This window comes from Prosopis cineraria, unplaced genomic scaffold (genome assembly GCF_029017545.1).
Source record: "Prosopis cineraria cultivar Desert tree isolate PC_DT_omini unplaced genomic scaffold, ASM2901754v1 PC5, whole genome shotgun sequence".
Lineage (NCBI taxonomy): Eukaryota > Viridiplantae > Streptophyta > Magnoliopsida > Fabales > Fabaceae > Prosopis > Prosopis cineraria.
In genome coordinates, this window is record NW_026555336.1 from 36,207,766 (window position 1) to 36,227,118 (window position 19,353).

The following is a 19,353-nucleotide window of genomic DNA, read 5'->3' on the forward strand; positions in this document are numbered from 1 at the left end:
TTCTTCTGTTCATATATGTGTGTGTGTGTCGAATGAGTATGTGGTTTTACTTTATCGTCGATCCAACCAATTTCGTATTATGGGCATGTCGGTGCTCTTCACCAACCTTAAGTCCTTAACTTTGTAGGGCATCATAAATTCCCTATATTCTTCTACAGCCCTAGTTTCGTGTCTGACGATGCAATCATTTCTGGGCCCTGAAAATATATTATAGTTAAGTAATTAGAGCCGGCAGTTTTGAATCTATCTCTAATTTATAACCCTTGCATGTATATTTATTTTTTATGCATGTCCTATCTTTACTTAGAAACATCAGCTAGACATCCTTTTCTTTTTTTTCTCAAAGAATACTCTTTCAATTTTCTTTATAAGTCATTTCTATTAATTTCATTAATATCAATATTAAAAAAGTATAAAGAATAAAAGTATGTAAATTTTTAAATATGCTTCAATATAATAAATTCATAAAGTAATGTCATATTATTTTTTCTTTCATGAAAGGTAATTTTAAAAATATTTTTTAAATATTACTTAAAAAACTGCACCATAACTTATAAATATGATCAAATAAATATTTTAAAATGTGACTTATAAATAAAATTGAGAGGAGTATTTAATTCAACATTTCCAAGCGCTTACTGCTACTAATCATTCCTACTTGATCTAGAGATCATTAAACGTGAGAAAAGAAATACATTAGTGAACACATAATGTTAGATATATTGAAAAGGATATAAAAAATATAATTTATTTAATTTAATGGAGACTAGCTACTTTCTCTTTAGATGAAGGAGACAGAAGACAAACTCCTTTGACTTTTTTTTTTTTTGCTTAATAAGAAATCGATATTTTAATTAACCACTCGCTTAAAGGATAAGAACTTAATTTTATCACTCATGCTTAGCTTGAATTAATAATTCAAAATTATAATGCCTATATTTTTTTTTTTCAAATTGCCGGTTGGAATCGTTTAATTTGCACATAATCAACGCTTGTTTGTGAAGACCACTAGGGTTCATATAGCCCAATTATTCATAAGCAAGGATGAACATAATTATTTTGAATTGCCACCCCAATACTATAGGGTCATGAGGCTTATCATGAAAAGAAACGCCAACTTTAATAGGCTTTTATTAAAGCACACGTTTGTGTACTCTTCCCTTCCGTGCCAAATCTCCCAACACAGCACTCATTAATAAACATCAAAGTTATAGTCTACATAACTGTTTGTTGTGTAACCCCCAAACTAGTCACTAGCTATACATAATTGTTCTCTCACCAACCACCGCGTTTCACTATCACCACCGTTCTCTATTGGTGCACCCTCGTGGCACTTTCACACTCATATATTAAACATGAATCTAATCACATAGTACTAATTAAACCATAGTCATAGGGACATGATGAGTGTGAGTGTCAAAAATTTATAAATCCAAGATAATGACCTGACGACGACGAGAGATGGGTAACCCTTGCTTTTACATTTCACGCAAGAACTGGTGAATACTAACCTTAAGAAATATCTCTTCCATTTACATGCAAATGTGGATCGTAGTGGATCAAATCATTTGACACTGTCACCTAAAATATAGTACCAAATTGTTTTCTGCAAGCATCCACAAGTAGCTCTCTACATATAAAGATCCAGAGAGAGAGAAGAGAGAGAAAGAGAGCCAAGTTAATTCAAAACAACAATCAATGTATATGTATTGTATAATAATACTCTATAACATGTACAAGAAATCATTATCGTGGTTAATAAACATCCGACTGAGCATAGATTCATACGAAACAGAGAAGCGAGTTTCCTTGTCAAGTAAGCACTATAGTAGGTAGTACCTAGATTAGATATATATATATATATATATCCCCAGCCATTTCTTTTTTCTTTCCTTTTGAGCCTTACATCCCACGTGCTAACAACATTTGCATCGCTTATTTTCACATAGTATGGTATTGTCTTTTCCACCATCACTTTCGCTCTATATATGCTTGGACCTAATCCTCGAAAGGTTGTTTTCCGAGGCTTTTTTTTTTTTGCACAGTCCCTTCGTAAGATCAGAGTCATGAGAATTGAGAAAAATTAATTGTCACATCCAGTCCTTGCTATGAACTTTTAAGACCTACACAACGAGAAAGAGCAAAAAAGCGATACACGAAAGCAATGATGAATAGATCCCGATCGACCTGTGGCCTAGCGTCAACCAAAGCAGTTAGTGGATCTTAGATTATAATATATTATAAATCATCAGACCAATCGCCTCGTCTCACTGTCGTTAATTATGCAGGGTTCTCTGTTTCGTGCATCCCAGATGCAGAAACGAAGGCCAAATTAGTGAAAAAGATTGAGTGAGAGAGAAGGGAACACCTATGCATGCGCATGACATGTGCTGTAGTACGTAAAGAAGCAGAAAGCAGTAGAATCTGATGTGATGATTCTGCAGAAGCTAGGAGAGATACATACATAAACAATTGAGGCATATATCAGAAGATGAACAAGAAACAAGCGAAAGCAAACAAAGGAGATGGTGGTTTTTTGTGGAATATAGTAGTAGGTGCGATATATCAGAGAAAGGGTGGTGCGAGAAGCAAGCTGGTGAATGTGGGGGCCACCTGAGAAAGAAAGGAAAAGATATTATGTGGGAATGGAAATGAGAGTGGTGCCACTCCATTCTCGTCTTGTCACCATCCACTGCCCTTTTCCCCGCAATTCCCTCTGTCGGAACTTCACTGAAATCTCAACGGAGATCACTTTTCTTTCCTCCGTCCGGTTTCTGGAGTCACATGCTTTCATTTCATTCTTCTGTTCCGTTCATGTCTTCACTTTTAATTATGGGTATATATGGCTTTGTTCGAAAAACTTTCTCGGGTTTATCGATCCCTTGCCTCCAAGTACACACGACAATTAAGATTATATCTGTCTATGAGTCTATCTAACCTTTAATTCGGATTCTCTTTGTAAAATAGAGGAAAAGGGGATTGGATATCAAGTTATCAACATCCCTCTCTCTCCCTCGATCACTCACTTTAAAGTATCATTGGAGTATGTCCAAGAATACGATATGAGCAGAATTTGGTCTGAGAGTTAGTAAGTGATCCTTTATGTCCTTGGCTTTACACTGAACGTAATCTTAATTAACGTTAATTAAGAGGGAGTGGAACTAAGAATATAAGAAATGTTAGGTTGTCCAGAAGTATCGTTGAGTTTGCGTTGATGGGGAAAGTTTCGCCTAAGTTAGGTTTAATAATACTAGGACTAAAAAACTTGAGCATTGCTCTTTTTAATTTCCTACTATGTGATATCAAAGCAGCACTTATATGAAAATGATGACAATGTTAAAAGATCATAACTACGCGCACATCTAAAAAAAAAAAAAAAAAGGGATGTGTGTCGCACCGTAAAATGAGACTGTTGGTTTGTGCAATTTGATTTAATTAAAGAAGAGGGTACTCTTGGTTTCGGGGCGGTTGAGAGTTATTAAACAAAAAATGGATGCCAAGATGGGAAAATTTACGTGCAAAATATAAATGAAGATGGGGTAATGAGCAAAATTGATCCTGACTCTTGCTCGAAAGACTCCTTGGATATTGAACTCTTAAAATGTGCAAAATAAACCATGAACTTTTAAATACACAGCAAATTAAATTCTATCATTTTTCTTTTTTAACATCGTTATTGTTCACCATTACTATTTATTATGGGCCCCATTTAAATGCTAATGTGTCATTGTTAATTAGCGCTACGACCCTAAACTATTATGCGAATAGTTTTGAGCAAATTACTCCACTATTTATGTATAGAACGTTAACTATTATATAGATTAAATTAGTCTCAGTGTAGTTCACCATAGTGAAATGCATCGTTGGCTGTAGCAAATGACTCATAATTTTGTAAAATAACATTTTGTGCCCTTTTTTTCAATGTTTTCCAAACAATTGGTATATCATGTTTCAATATACTCTGATTTAATTTTATTTTAAATAATGTTTATTTATTTAATAGTAAAAATTTGGGATCCCATTTGAAAAAATGTTTAAATATCATAGGATTTTACAGACAATAAATGCGAAAGTCAATGATTTTATCAATGAATTTAAAACTCAGATTAACTAATTAATTAAAATTCTTTAATATTTAAACTTTTTTTTCAATGGAATCTCAAGTTTTCATTATTAAATAAATAAACATTATTTAAAATAAGACTAAATAAGAGTTATAGAGTATACGGAAGCATGTGATACCAATCATTTGAAAAACATTGCATAAATAAGAGCAAAAAATGTTATTTTACAAAATTATAGATCCGTTCGCAATGGCCAACAATGCATTCATTGCGGAAAAGCACGTTGAGACTAATTTCGTCTACATAATAGTCAACGTTCAATTTGCTCAAAATTTTAAAGTTTAAAGTTTAGAATGTTACTCACATAATAATTTAGGATCTGTGGCACTAATTAATAATAACATATCGACATTTAACTGGAACCTACAATGAACAGGAATGATGTTAAAAAAAGATAACAGTGAGATTTAATTTGTTATGAATTTAAAAGTTTATGATCTATTTTACACATTTTAAGAGTTTAGGGTTCAAGATGCTTTTCAAGTAAAAGTTTAAGATCCATTTTGCTCATTAATCCAATAGAGATAACAAAAAAAAAATTATTCCCTTTGTCTTTATGTATAAGGTATTTTTAATCGAATCTCACATACTAATAAAGGTTTGTTATTTAGTTAAACTCACATAAAAATACAATAATTTTTTAGTTTTACCCCTAATAATATCATAATTAATATTATGATGTTGATAGGGAAAATATATAATTAATGATCTATTTTATTTTCTAAAATAAGGGTAAAATTATTTAATTATTTAAAAATATTATTGCTATTCCTTATATTTAGGGACAAAATAAATTTATAAAAAATATTTTATATATAAAGATAGAAGGAGTATGATTGTATTGCAGAAAGCGGTTTTTTCCCCCTCTATGCTGTTGTAAATGTAGTCAAAACTGCAAATAAACTATAGTAACAAGATGACTTTGTTGTCAATGTTGCCTTTAATTTTGAAAACAAGAAATGGAGCAGGATGGAGAGAATAAAGACGTCTACGAAAATTAAATGTCACGGGAGATTAATTAAATAGAATATCCCAATCAGTGTCACATGCTTGTCGTATTTAATGACAAAAGAGCAATAATTCTCCACTACAGGGATTTATTTGGAATGTTATCAAAATTTTGAGATTTAATATCTCTGGACCTCTCTATATATAAGAGATTTTAAAAATTTTTTTATCTTTAAATATAAAAAATTATTAACATATTTTTTAATGAATGGACCTTTAAATCCTTATTAAATTAAAAAGAACAAAAATAAGTATTCTCATTAATTTACTTTGAAAAAAATATTTATTTTTATTTATAATAATTAAGAGAAAAATTAAAATGTTTGTGTACTTTTAATTAGATAATCAACTTTATTGATTTACATGATTTGATTAAAAATATAAGGAAAGAGGGAGTATATTGTAGCATAAAATATATATAAATGATGGTTAAAATTTAACTATAATCTATCTCTCTAGTTCAAAATATAAGCATTTCACTTTAATTAATTTTGGTTTAAAATATAAACAATTCAGTATATATAAAAAATCATTTTTTTCTTGTATTTATTAACTTAAATTTTTGTGTAAATGTATTTCTCTTTCATCATGTCTCTTTCATCATGGATTGTATTGGTAATTGAGACTAGAGGTAAAATATAAAAAAATAATATATGTTTTTATGGGAATAATGACTTTATTGAGATACAAATTTTTTTTTCGTTCTAAAAACTGGTTATATTTTGAAAGAAAGAAAGTATTTCTTATAATTAGGCCAAGATATGAGTTAGTTTGTTTTTGCTTTCTTTTTTTGAACAAAGAGTTCTGAGTTAGTATTTAAAAGGGGGGAAATGCCTGGCTTGGAAGAACAGAACAATAAGGTTGTGGATGATCTTCGTTTCCAGTTTTTTTTTTTTTTATAAGTCATCTTCCAAAATGTTTTCTTAGATGCGTGTTATGTTATTATTATTCATTTAATATTTCTTCGCACATGTTTTTATAATCGGGTGTCAGCAATCTTTCTTCTTTATTTCTTACATGTTTTTTCCATGCATTGCCGTGGAGTTTAAATATTGGAAAAGCACTTGCAACTTTTTTTTTCAAACAAAACTGAGGTTATATTTAGACTGGCAATGATTTTAACACTTTGAAGAGCAACATTGCTTCAATAAACAGTTCAGAAGTTGAGAGACAAAAGTATTTGATAACCAAAAATAAATAGTTTAGGATGAAAACACACAGTCTAATTAAGATGTAGTACTTGGCATCGTAGGAGCCTGGAAAGGGTGATTAAGTGAATTGATTCAAAGCTAATTAGGGACGACAAGCATAACAAACGACAGCCAGCGGTGTTAAAGGCTTCCTCGACACCCTCACGCCAATGGGGACACTCCATGTTACCCTGTCCTTTAATTTTGACCACCAACACCATAACAATTCATCTTCCTCCACTTGGACTCACTATTCTATTTCACTCTCCTTCTTTGTCAAACCAAACCAAGCCAATTCAGATTATGTTCAGTCTATTCCATTTTATTTTATTTTTAATTATTTTGGGCTTATTTAGGTTATTCTTTAGGTTATTTTGGTTTGATTCTATTTTTAGTTGAAGAATTACCTAAATAAACTCCCCCCCTTCTTTTCTTCTCAACAAGTTTGCAACATGGATGCATGCATGTACCATCATATATAAAGGAAAATCACAAGGATCATTTCTCTAATGGAATGTATTTCTATTTTTTTAATCCTATATCATACTTCCTTCGTTTAAAAAAATATTTTTAATTGAATCTCATTCTTTAATAAAATAATTATTTACTTTTAAATTAACCCTATCTTTTCATATTTATCCCTATTAAATATCTTACATTAAATATAAAGTTATTTATCAATAAGGGTATTTTAAAACAAAGTAATGATAACACCTCAAAAAATTAAAAATACCTTACATTCTTGAACCTAAAAAGTAATTGGTTAACAGTTTTTATTCATAAATAACTTTTTTGGCGTTTATTCTTTTTTATGGAAACTCTAATGTACAAATATTTGCCCGACATTTTGGGCATATGCTAAAATTTTGACCCAATTTTTTTGCCCAAAACAAAATCATAGCAAGATTAAGTCAAACTCAAAAACTTAAACTAAATAGACCAAACCAAGCATTATAAAAAATTTAGTTCTGTTTAATTTCTGGAAAAAAAGGTTTGATTGAGTTAGTGAAAATGTTCCAAAAAAAAAAAATTGTTGTAGCCACACCTCTATTCTCCACGCACTAGGCTGGTACGACAGCCACAAGTCAAGCAGGGTCCTGCCTCCGCGCATTCTCGTCCTTCCCCACCTGTTCCCTCCGATGTGGAAAGAAATCTCCAGCAACGCGCCGCCGTACGCGCCACCTCTTTACCCCCAGTCCCATCCCACGTCACTTCGTCTCAGGTATGGGAATGCGTGACACTACTAACACACAATGAGTCAATGACCCGCAGGGTTTCAGTGTCCATCATTGGCGTTTTGCTTCAGCGCGTGGGCTTTCTCTCTTTCCTCCTGATTCCTCTTCTCTCTTCTCTCTTCTCTTTCCCCCCTTTTCTTATTCGTCTCCAGCTCAACCTCCTGCGACACCCTCACCTCAGTACAACTGTATTCCTACTGTACATATCATGTGAAAGCTTTCACCTCTTCGGTTAAATATACATACGCAGAGTTACACCTTCACGTATCAAGCTGCAATCAGTGAAAATGAAAATTACTGTGTAAGCAACCCGTAACCGGATATCACCGGTTGGTTGTGAGATTTGTCATACAAAAAGGTTGGTGTCTTGGTGATCTTCAGATAGATATCAGGGAAGGGCAAAAAGTATATGAATACAAGTCCCTTCTTGGTTCTCTCTGCACATAATCACAATCCATTCTCTCTTTTCGGATTGCATCTTATCCTTAATTATCCGATACTCTTGAGTCTTGAGGGGAAAAGTTGGATTTTTTTTTTTTGGGAGAAATGGATTTCGAGGATCAAGAAGAGCAAGAAGAAGAGATGGGCATGGAGTCACTGGGGATATCTCCGCGAGTGAAAATGCCGAGCTCTGCGGGTGCAGGAGAAGCTATGGTGTTGCCTCAACCCGCAAGGAACTATTATAACAGTAATAGCAAGGGAAGGTACAGAGAGTGCTTGAAGAACCACGCGGTGAGTCTCGGCGGACACGCGCTAGACGGCTGTGGGGAGTTCATGCCGGCCGGAGCCGAAGGCACACTCGACGCTCTCAAGTGCGCCGCCTGTAACTGTCACCGTAATTTCCACCGCAAAGAGACCGAACCATTTTTGTTAACCCCGCATCAACACCACCAGCCGCCGCAGTTCGCTGCAGCATATTACCGAGCGCCGGCGGGGTACTTACACGTGGCTGGGCACCACAGGGGAGGGCCAACGACCCTGGCGTTGCCGTCTACATCGGGAGGGGGTGGAACGCAGAGCACGAGAGATGACCAAGACGACGACGCTTCGAACCCGAGCGGTGGAGGAGGAGGATCTTCGAAGAAGAGGTTCAGGACCAAGTTCACGCAGGAACAGAAGGATAAAATGCTGGGACTTGCAGAGAGATTGGGATGGCGGATTCAGAAGCAAGACGAGGAACTGGTCCAGCAATTCTGTGACGAAGTTGGAGTGAAGCGTCAGGTTCTTAAGGTTTGGATGCACAACAACAAGCACACTGTGGGTAAGAAGCCCTAGAATAATATCCTCAATTATATTCTTCCATCAGTGTCTTCACCAGAAACTCACGAAAATTTAGTCCCAGTTAGCAGTTTCAAAAAGTTTGAGAATTAAGCCTAGTATCATAGGGTTTCATTCTTCTTCTTCAACTCATTTCTTGCTGGGGAAAAACCTGGGATTTGACTAATCTCTTGGTTGTGTGTTAGTAGTAGTGTTTGAATTAAATATCAAGTACTTACTGACAGCTTCGCTGGTATCAGAGTATAATATATTACGCTGTTTGTGAACTAAATTAATTTCATTCCCATCCGCCAAAACTGGTCCCTAATTCGATTACCAGTTTTAATTTGCTGGACACGCATATCCACGTTACAGTTTAAATTGACAAAAAATAATGGTTGAAGGGTAAGGAGGGTGAATATATAATGTTAAATGGAAGCAGTACATTTGGAGAAAGCATGACGATATGATGAGGAACTAGAAGATGATAAAGGTTTGGTTTTTAGCAGAAGTGAATGGAGAGGAATGAAGCTAAAAATGGAGGATGTTGAACTAGTTTTGTCAAGTTGTCGATACTATCAGTTTTAGGAACTTTTGTGGGTCACACATATGGCTGTGTTAGAAACTGCATTTTCCGTTGTTCATGCGTTTCCATGCAATATCTTTACTTATGTGTCTTTCGATATTTCACTTCCTTTTCCTTCTATCTGCTGCTCCGATCCCCACCAACTGAATTTATAGTTTGGGAACTATAGATATGTATAGTCTTCGTCCTTTTGGATGCTTTTGACCCCTCATCATGCATTCTTAATTACTGTTCAGATCAGAACAAGTGAACAACCTTTATTATTGTCTAATTCCTATACCTTCTTTTCTTCTCTTAACTTGATTTTACATTGTTTGGATCCTTCTACGCGCGCGCGCGCGCGCGCTATATTTCAAACTCCCTCTCTGCCTTTCATCAAGATTAATTATTATAAAAAATGAAGAAAAAGAAAATGTTCTATTCATGTGTTATAATATAATGAAAACAGTTTAGCTCCACAAGAATTAATGCATTTCAAAACATTTTGAAGTTTCTATTTGAATCTATCATGTCAAAGCAGAAGGTATATAAAAAGCTGACCAAGATGGAGATGGGTAAGCATTGATGTAGTCCCCTCATAGGAAGTAAAAGGGACTGTTCTACGGAGATTTTATTATATTATCTACTTATATAAATGTGGACAATTATATTTGAGTTTCTTTTTTCCTGCCTAGCTATATATACATAGGGAAAGGGAGGGAAGCGAAAAATCGAAATCCAAATGAATTGGGGTGGGTTATAAAAGAGACATGAATCCTGATCTGATATTAAATTGTATATACCCTCTCTTCCTCTAATTATCAATATAATGGATGTATGCATGTATGTAGTACTTATGATAGCAACAATATAATTTGTCTCGGAATATTTACATATAGGATCCGCCGAATCTATGGCGTATCTGGAAAACATTGTTCAAAATTGTTGCATTATATTTAACATTTTAAGATTCTGTGTGATGAATTAACGAATTAATTCAACGGATATAAATAATATGTCTGTATATATATAACTCGCAAAGTGGGTAACTTTAGGGGTCAGCTTTAGCGTGCATGCTTGGGATGTTTATGATTAGTACCCTGGGGACGAATATGGAGTAATATCCGCGGTCCACTAAGTTTATGTATATATATATATATATATCATGCATGTGCTATATTATTTTAGACAGACGCTTGTATTAAATTACACGAGTTTTTTTCTATTTAATAAATAAGACTTGTTTTATTATTATTAAATACTCAATATGAAAACATGTTAATCAATGATAAAAATGTATGATAAGTGCAATCCATAAGAAGGTAATTAATAGTTTTGATTTTAGAGAAGGAGACGGTCCATTTTTTATTGAAGAGAAGGATGGACAATGTAATTTGAAAATGACTTGAGGTGGAAAGAGTGTTGTATTTATTCTATATCATCTGAAACATATTTAATTCGTGCAAAGGTTAGAAAAGCGTGAAAATAACACGATAGAATGAACAGTCCATATATCTAGGGGGTCGATATATAAAAAATCAAACCTTATAACTCGCAAATTGAATTGTGTTGTTGTTAGAGGGTTTAATTAGGAAGTTATATATTAGAAGAAGATGAGCATTTGTCTTTATCGTGTAGTTTCACAACATGTATGTACACATGCTTGCCCTTTAATCAGCCGAGGATGATACGTATGACGATGACACTTTGATTTTTAGTTTCTTTTTGTCGACTTGTATGTTTCAAACCACCCCTCTTTATTTTTTGGGTCACTTCACCCAGCTTTGATAATCCAGTACGCACCACTCATTACTCTGCCTTTATCCCTCCAACTATCCTGCCCTCCTCGATCTCCTATGTATTAATTTCATATACAAATTCGTAATATTATATATATATATGTACATATATATATTCCTTGCCCCATCATTATTTAAAACAGTTAATTCATCTTAGGAGTCTTGCTTTCATTGATGCTGAGTTGAAACAGATATATATATATCTACATATATATATATATAGCACACACGCATATACACCAATTCTGGTGAAAGAAAGGTGGGCATGTACATATGATTCTGTAATGAGGTACAAAACATTGAAAAAAGTGGGTGGGTGGGGGGGCCTGATAAGATTCGTTTTGATTATAAACTTATTGCACAGCAAAACTTGAGAATCTGGAGGGGAAAAGGATAGAAAAAGTTTCCAAGGAACTTGGCTTTTGTCTAATGCATGTCACCTTTACCTTTGTGTCCCTTTGGTTTCAACAAAATGCTTGTTTGGCAGCTGGCTTATAGGAATTGACCTCAACAATCTGCTACACATATATCCCTCTACCCTACTGGTTCCCAATATCCAAACAAACAAATCAACTTCACCTTTGAAAATGAAAACTATACTAACCCCAATTCTTTCTCCTGAGATGCCACTGTCTCACAAAGTCTCGCACTTGTCAGGACCTTGTTTATCTATCTATCCCCAGCTTCCAAACACTTTTTATCTGGTTGGGTTTTCTCGGCTCTCTGTCATGGACCAAGAGAAATACTGTTCGCCAATTATCTTGAAGCAAGTTGGCAGACAAGCAGGTTGAAAAACATGAGCGTGTGATGTATGGTTCTTCTCCGAGATTAAACCTGTGCTGGCTGTTGATTAATAATGCTCTGTCGCATTATGACTTGTTTCTTGGTAGGTGGACAGTAATCTGGCATGTGAGATATATCATCATCAAATTAAACATCACTGCTAAGTGGGTTTCATTTCCATGATCCTCCTGGCCTGCCGGCTTCTTCCTCTTCTTTCAAATCTCGCTTCAAGAATCTTAAAAATCCAACAAATGTGCCTGCAGATGACATTATTGAATGAAGAAATCGCTGAAAACTAGGATTGTGTAAATAGTGCAGAAGATTTCGTTTCCTGGGTTATTTTGTCTGGTTGCGTCTCTAGAAATGTCTCGCCTTGTTTATGTGTTTAGATTTATGATGGTTTCTAATACAGCAATTGGGAGAGAGATTTATTGGTGTTCTTTTTGTGGTTGATTGAGATGTCATCCCGTGTGGCAGTGGCAGAAAAGAAAGAGAGTCACAAGATTTGGAGTCACACGAACTCATGACCATGAGTGGCTGGGTTAATTGGGCCTGCTCTATAGGGTTCTGGGCCTGAAAGAAATACTGTCCTTCTTTTCATAGTTTATTTAAATGAAAATAATATGAATTAACCAAAACATTGGTCACCCAATAAAGATTTAACTTATAAATCACATTATCATATTAGAATGAATTACAATATAATATAAATAAAGGTTTGAATTCGATGCGAGGCCTAAATTAACTGATTTAATGAGTGCCCCAAATACAAATTTGTAATTATTTGAATTTTATTAGTACTTATAAATTATTAATATATATTTTCCTCCAAAAATTCAAAACAACTATCACAATCATATCACTCCTCATGTACACTATCCCCTTGAGTATCCCCTATCAAAATGTGATATTTGATGCTTTATGATTATTACATGGCAAAATTTTTAATAATTTTGTTTGATGAAATGAATGATCCTATTGTTGTATTATATGGGACACTCATTGAATAAGTATATTTGTGCTGCTCTTTGGACCCAAATCATACAAATCTTATTCTATTTATAAGTTATTGTCAAAATATTTTACCGGAATCAAAGAAAATTATTTTTTCAAAAATAAAAAAAATCTTAAAACTCATAACATTAACTATTGTCTAGAAATTTAATAAATTTCTAAACTTACCTCTATTAAGTATAAATAATTTAATAACATACTTTTTCTCACTGATATTTAATAGAAGATAAAAAAGGAAAATTACAATAAAAAATTAATAATGTAATTTATAAATAGAAAAAAAAATTATTTCTTCTCTACTTTATAAATAAGACAAAAAAAGTAAATAAGAGTGCGAATGGGACAAAATTACTAAATAGCTCGTTTAATATGCACGGGTATTAGATAGGAGGGTGAATACTTTTTATTGGAATTACAAAACTATAATGAAAAATGTGAAACAATAAAGTATTAATTCACTAATTTGTCCTGCGAACGATAGAATCAATTTTATTATAAATAAATGACGGGTTAATCTGACTTTTTAGACGTTATTCGATCGTGTATCAAATTATTCCATCAATCCGATCATGGAATAATATTGGTGGGAGCATAGCCCAAGGGAAAATGAGAGGAAGAAGAAATAAACCCCTGCACGAGCACGACCAACATTGCGTTTTGATTTTTGAAGATGTGGCATTTCATATTCGTATATGGGTTAAGATACAAAATGCCATTAATGTTTTCAATTAAGTGCACTCCATATCCTAAAATATTTTTTGATGTAATTTCACCCCGTCATTTTTTAAATTGATATAATTTTGTCTTAATATTAGGATTTAACTATGTTGACCATTAAATTAATAATTTTGACCATGTATTGTTTACATGGCTGGCCACGTTAGCCTCTAGCCCTTCACAGGTAACACATCTCTCTTTTGCCCTTTCCACTTCCCTCCTCTAAACCTATATTCCATTCATGTTCCTCCTCCAAACCTAGATCTCAACAGCAATGAAGACTCTCCTTTCAATTCTCTTCTCCAAGCTTGTCAAGATCTTGTTTGCAAAGATAGTAAGGAAGCACTATTAGAAAAATGTAAATTAGCAAGAAAATTTAACAAGGGATCGTCTATTCCTCTCTAAAATATCAAGTTAGTGAAAAAATTAGCGAGGGATGTTGATTTTATAGCTTGACTTAAACTTAGCGAGGAACTATCAATCTCTCTCTAAAATAAGAGAATTAGGAAGAAAAATAGTGAGGAACTATCAATCCCTTTCTAAAATAAGAGAATTAACGAGAAAAATAGCGACAGACTATCAATCCCTCTCTAAAATGAGATAATTAGCGAGGAATTTAGTAAGGGATTCTATCTCTAGCTAATTACTATAAAAAAATTAACTTTTGACAATAACTTTTAATTATACATCTAATTATTTTCATTTAAAAATAACAATTAAATTTAAAAATTAACTAAAATATTCATAATAAAATTATTTAATATTTTCTTTATTTTAAGTTGATTTTCATTAATAAAATAATATTTTATTAAAAATATAATATAAAGAATAATTTAAATAAAATATAAATATTTTGAACATATTAATAATTGAAAATAAAATTTAATATGTATATGTGTGTATTTTTATAATATATTATTTGATATATTTATGTAGTTAAATAATATATATATATATATACATATTTAATTTCTTATATAATGCTTGTAGGTGTTTTTCAATTCAACTGGCAAAGAAAGAAAGCATAAAGCTTGGAAGTTATGAAGTCAAGGGTTCAAACCTTGGCTTTAGCATAAACATGATGAATATATGATATAGTAAGGAGCAAGTGATATGACGCAAGGTGGACAATGACGTGTCATGAGTTGACCCACATGTAGTGGATGATAGGGCACGAGATGGTAGGTGAGACATGGTAGTTAATAAAGCATGAGGTTGTTGATGACATGTCACAAGTTGACATCACACATGGTGGGTGATGTGGCATAATTATTTTTAAATAAAAGCATATTTAGCGAGGGGTTAGTGAGGGATTAATTCCTCGCTAACGTTATCAAATTTTGAATAGTATTAGAGAGAGATTAGCGAGAGATTCAGTTCCTAGTTAATTTTAGCGAGGGATTGAATCCCTCACTAGTTAGTGAGGGAAATACAATTCCTCGCTAAATTTAGCGAGCCCTTTTTTAGCTAAGGATTTAACGAGAGACAAAATTCTTAACTAAAATACAATTTAACTATGAAAAATGGCATTTAGCGAGGGATTCGTCCCTCGCTAAATTCCATTTTTCTAGTAGTGAAGGAATTGAGAACATCGTGTGAAGTATGGCGATGAAACTCAGAGCAATCATGCTGTGAAGATAATGATTGAAGCTCGTCTGTGGCTTGACGCCTTTGATTATGGGTTTATACATTGGGATGAAGAAATGTCCGTGAGCTTCCTTATTCCTTTGATTTTGTGTGGCTTGGCACCTTTGTTTATGGGTTTCCTTTTATGTGCAAGAGGGTTTGAGATTTCTAAGTTTATGGGTTTCCTTTGATGACTTTGAGATTTGTTGATTTTGAGTGAGTTTCAAATGTTTCTTCAATGGCTTTGAGATTTGTTGATCATAGATTTTTGGGTTGCAGATGGTATGTCGAAAAAGATGGGAGGCCAAGGGAGATATTAGAGGAGGTAGCAACTCTCTCTCTAATTTTCTCTTTCTAAGATTCATTATCAACTCATTATTTATCATGATTCAACCTCAACGCATTATCTTTTGGGTCACAGTTATTGATTATAGACCTAGGTTATCTATTTTTTAATTCATCGATCTGACTTATTTATTTGTGCTTTTTGAAATTTGTCCTTTTGAGTTCGAATTTTGCCCTCGAAAGTATTGGAATTATTTGCTGAAATTTGTCAATGGAAACATAATGCTTGTTGAAATTTTCCCTTCTTGATTTGCCATGGGTATTATTGTTTCAATTCTTTATAGATTTTATATGTTTTTTATTTAGTTTAACCTTGTTGTTTCAATTCTTTAGTCTTCACGATATGCTGAAATTTGTATGTATTTTTTATTTCCAATCTTCAACTCTTTCTGAATCTTCTAGTCTTCATGATATGAGTGAGAGAGAGAGAGAGAGAGAGAGAGAGAGAGAGAGAGAGAGAGAGATGCGCACACCTATGGGAGAGAAGGAGATTGATGAAGAATAATGAGTCTGGTTTAAACCTAGGCATAGATTTTTTTTCAATGAAATATGGGTGATATTTGCCAAGGTGTATCTCTTTTTCTTTTTCTCTCAATTTTTAATTTTTAAAACATGTCATGCCAACATGTCACCTCAATAAAATAAATCAATTAACAGTCAAAACATTTGGATATGTTAGTTCAATACTACATTATACCATTTTAAAAAATATCAAGACAAAATTACGCCAGAAAAAATTTTAAAATATGAAGTGCATCTAAGTGGAAAAATTGAGAATATTTTTTATACCTCAACCCTTTTTCCATCAAATAAAATATGCCGAATGTGAGGGTTTGGTTGGTATAAACTCAAATCATGCGCATGCCTGCTTCCTGGTCATCCCTTCTCGGCTTCTCTTGCTTCCGCAAATCATTCCCCCCACCCCCACCTTCCCAAAAACAACAACCAAAAAAAAAAAAAATTCACGTCATTTTTCACTTTCTCCATTCCAAACCATTTGAAATTCACCCGTTGGCTTAAAATGTCCGTGACTCTGGTCCATTTGTCTGACGATGATATTAATAAAACTTCACAAAATATTTAGGCAATAATTTCCACATTTCTATTTGTTCTTAAAATATCTAAGGGAAGAGGGGAGTTCTCTCCTTCATTGCACGCTCATTCATTTATCATGACATGTACTAACCTAATATAAAGATTCTGTTTGTTTAATTTTTTTTTTAATGAAAAAATAACTTATTTTTCTAAAAAAATATTATTTTGAGAAGATAGCTTTTAAAAATAGTTTGTTGTTGTAACCTGTAGATGAGAGATAACATGTCATAGAAATGTAGAGATATACAATTACATGAAAAAATGATAAATTTTTTAAATAATTAAATAATAAATTATTTTTTATTAAAAAAATCCATAAAGATACCATAAAATTTGAAATTAATTAATTAATAATTTTTTTATATTATTGCAACCAAACTTATAATAATTCATGTTTTTTATAAAATAAATCTCTTTTTATAAAATGTATGAATCATTTTTTTATCTTAAATAAACGGGTTAAAAAAATATCTATAGTCAATTTCTTTAATGTTGGGAAAAATTAAAATTTTATGTACACGAGACAATTCTAGACCCTAGCCACATAATCTCGTCTAATATGATCCCGTGATATATGTGAAATGGTCTATTTAATGCGTTGCTAATTTATATATTTAATCGTTACATATGTGATTGATACCAAGTATTGCCGAGGATATTGTAGGAACACTACTTTTATTTGATCTAATTATTAACATTTATAACTTAAAACTTCACCAAACATGAATGTGAACCCCATCCTTTCACAGGGATACACATATAAATTGATTATTCACGCGTTTCTTGTTGTGTGGTGTGACGCTCAGTAATATGCCTAGAGGATGGGAATCAGGATCTGCTTGATTTCTATTTTAAAAATTATTTTCTGTTTTTTTTAAATTAAGTAATTTGTTTGGATAAGTATTTTGAATTTAATTATTTTTAAAATTATTTTTATTTTTTGTTTTTAAAAATAAAAAATAAAATATTTTATAGTTATTTTATTTCATTTTTTTTTGTTTTCAAAAACACTACATTTGATTATTAGAAAATATAATTAGCTTGGTCAATTTATATCATAAACTACCACTATTAACTATCTGCAATCATCAAGATCATCTTATTTTTTTATTTTTAAAATTCTTTTTTAAATTCACATAATCAAATAGATTTTTATTTTGTTTTGTTTGGCAAAACAATTATGAAAATTATACTACAAAACAGTTCTTAAAAACAAAAAATGGAAAAAAAAAACTTATCATTTAATAACATTTGGATATCTTGAGATTATTATTAATATATATTCTCTCCCTTAAGGGGTTAAATATTAAAAAATATATGATATTTTTGATATTTTAAGATATAATTAATGTGTTTTTTAAGTGTCCATAATAAATAAATTATTTTATATTTATTTTGAAGTGAAATGTCCTATTAAATAAGAGTAAATATAAAAAGATGATGTTAGTTTGAAAATAATTAATTATAAAGTAATTATGAGATAAAATTTAATTAAAAATATTTTATATTTTTCTAATAGAAAGAGTATATATATATATTGAGAGAGCGTATATAAGAGATATACTTAAATAATAAGTGTAAACGTGTAACCTTATATTCTCTCCTATTTTTATTACAGAACACTTTTTAAAATATTTTTTGAACCTTAATACAAAACACACCATGGGATATTATTTGTATTTTTTCAATACTACCCTTATTTAAAATTATTAATTGTGATACTCCCCCCGTTAAAAAATATAAAATATTTTTAACCGAATCTTATCCCCCAATAAAGTAGTTACCTACTTTCCAACTAACCATATCTTTTTATATTTACCCCTATTAAACACCTTATAATAAATATAAAGTCATTATCAATAGGGGTACTTTAAAAAAAGTAATAATTACACCTCGAAAAATTAAAAATGCCTTACATTTTTGAACATCTAACTCCTCAAAAAATACCTTATATTTTTGAAGGGGGGAGTAGATAATATAATGTAAATTTGAAAATTTCTATTTAAATGTAGGTAAAATAAAAGTTTTTTTTTTCCATTTGTAAACATAGTTAATAACATAGCTATTTTTTCTTAGTTTCAGTGAGGTAATAGAAAAAGAAGCCTTGTGATAGGAACGTGGATGAGTATATGTTCTTGTTGATCTTATATTGTACTCCTAAGATTTATAATGATTAAAATAATCCTTATAGTTTCAAGTAGGTTTATTGTTTAATTTTAAGTAGTTGTATATAATTAAGCCAAAATAAATAATTAGAATATTTCTATTGTAAAATAATATATGTAAATCGCGTTATCACGGAAGAGATTAGATTCTGTTATTACATTGGTGGAGGATACCCCTTGTGCCTTATGGAAAAATGTCATATAGGGTTGGAGGATTATTCAACTTCTTTTTTTGACCAGTAGGATTATTCAACTTCTTAAATCTTAAATTTATCCTAAATCATGATTATTTTTTGGAATTTCCCTTAATAAATAGGCTGGCTTCTAATATCCTCAATCTTTTATTAATCAATGAGAAGTTATTTAAAGATCAAGACTTTTTATAATATATGATTTTTATTATGAATATTATATGATTATATGAGTGTAT

The 19,353-nt window shown here is 31.9% G+C and overlaps 1 protein-coding gene across 1 annotated transcript; it reads left to right on the forward strand.

The window, feature by feature from the left end:
- Positions 1-7,664: 7,664 nt before the first annotated feature.
- LOC129311966 (zinc-finger homeodomain protein 1-like) lies at positions 7,665-9,106 on the forward strand. Its single transcript, XM_054954486.1, has one exon. It carries the CDS (start codon positions 8,104-8,106, stop codon positions 8,830-8,832), a length of 729 nt encoding a protein of 242 aa, XP_054810461.1. The 5' UTR covers positions 7,665-8,103; the 3' UTR covers positions 8,833-9,106.
- The last annotated feature ends 10,247 nt before the right edge of the window (positions 9,107-19,353 follow it).

Bases quoted from the DNA above. Each gene is read 5' to 3' on its own strand.
- LOC129311966 (XM_054954486.1), top strand. From the start codon at position 8,104: ATGGATTTCGAGGATCAAGAAGAGCAAGAAGAAGAGATGGGCATGGAG.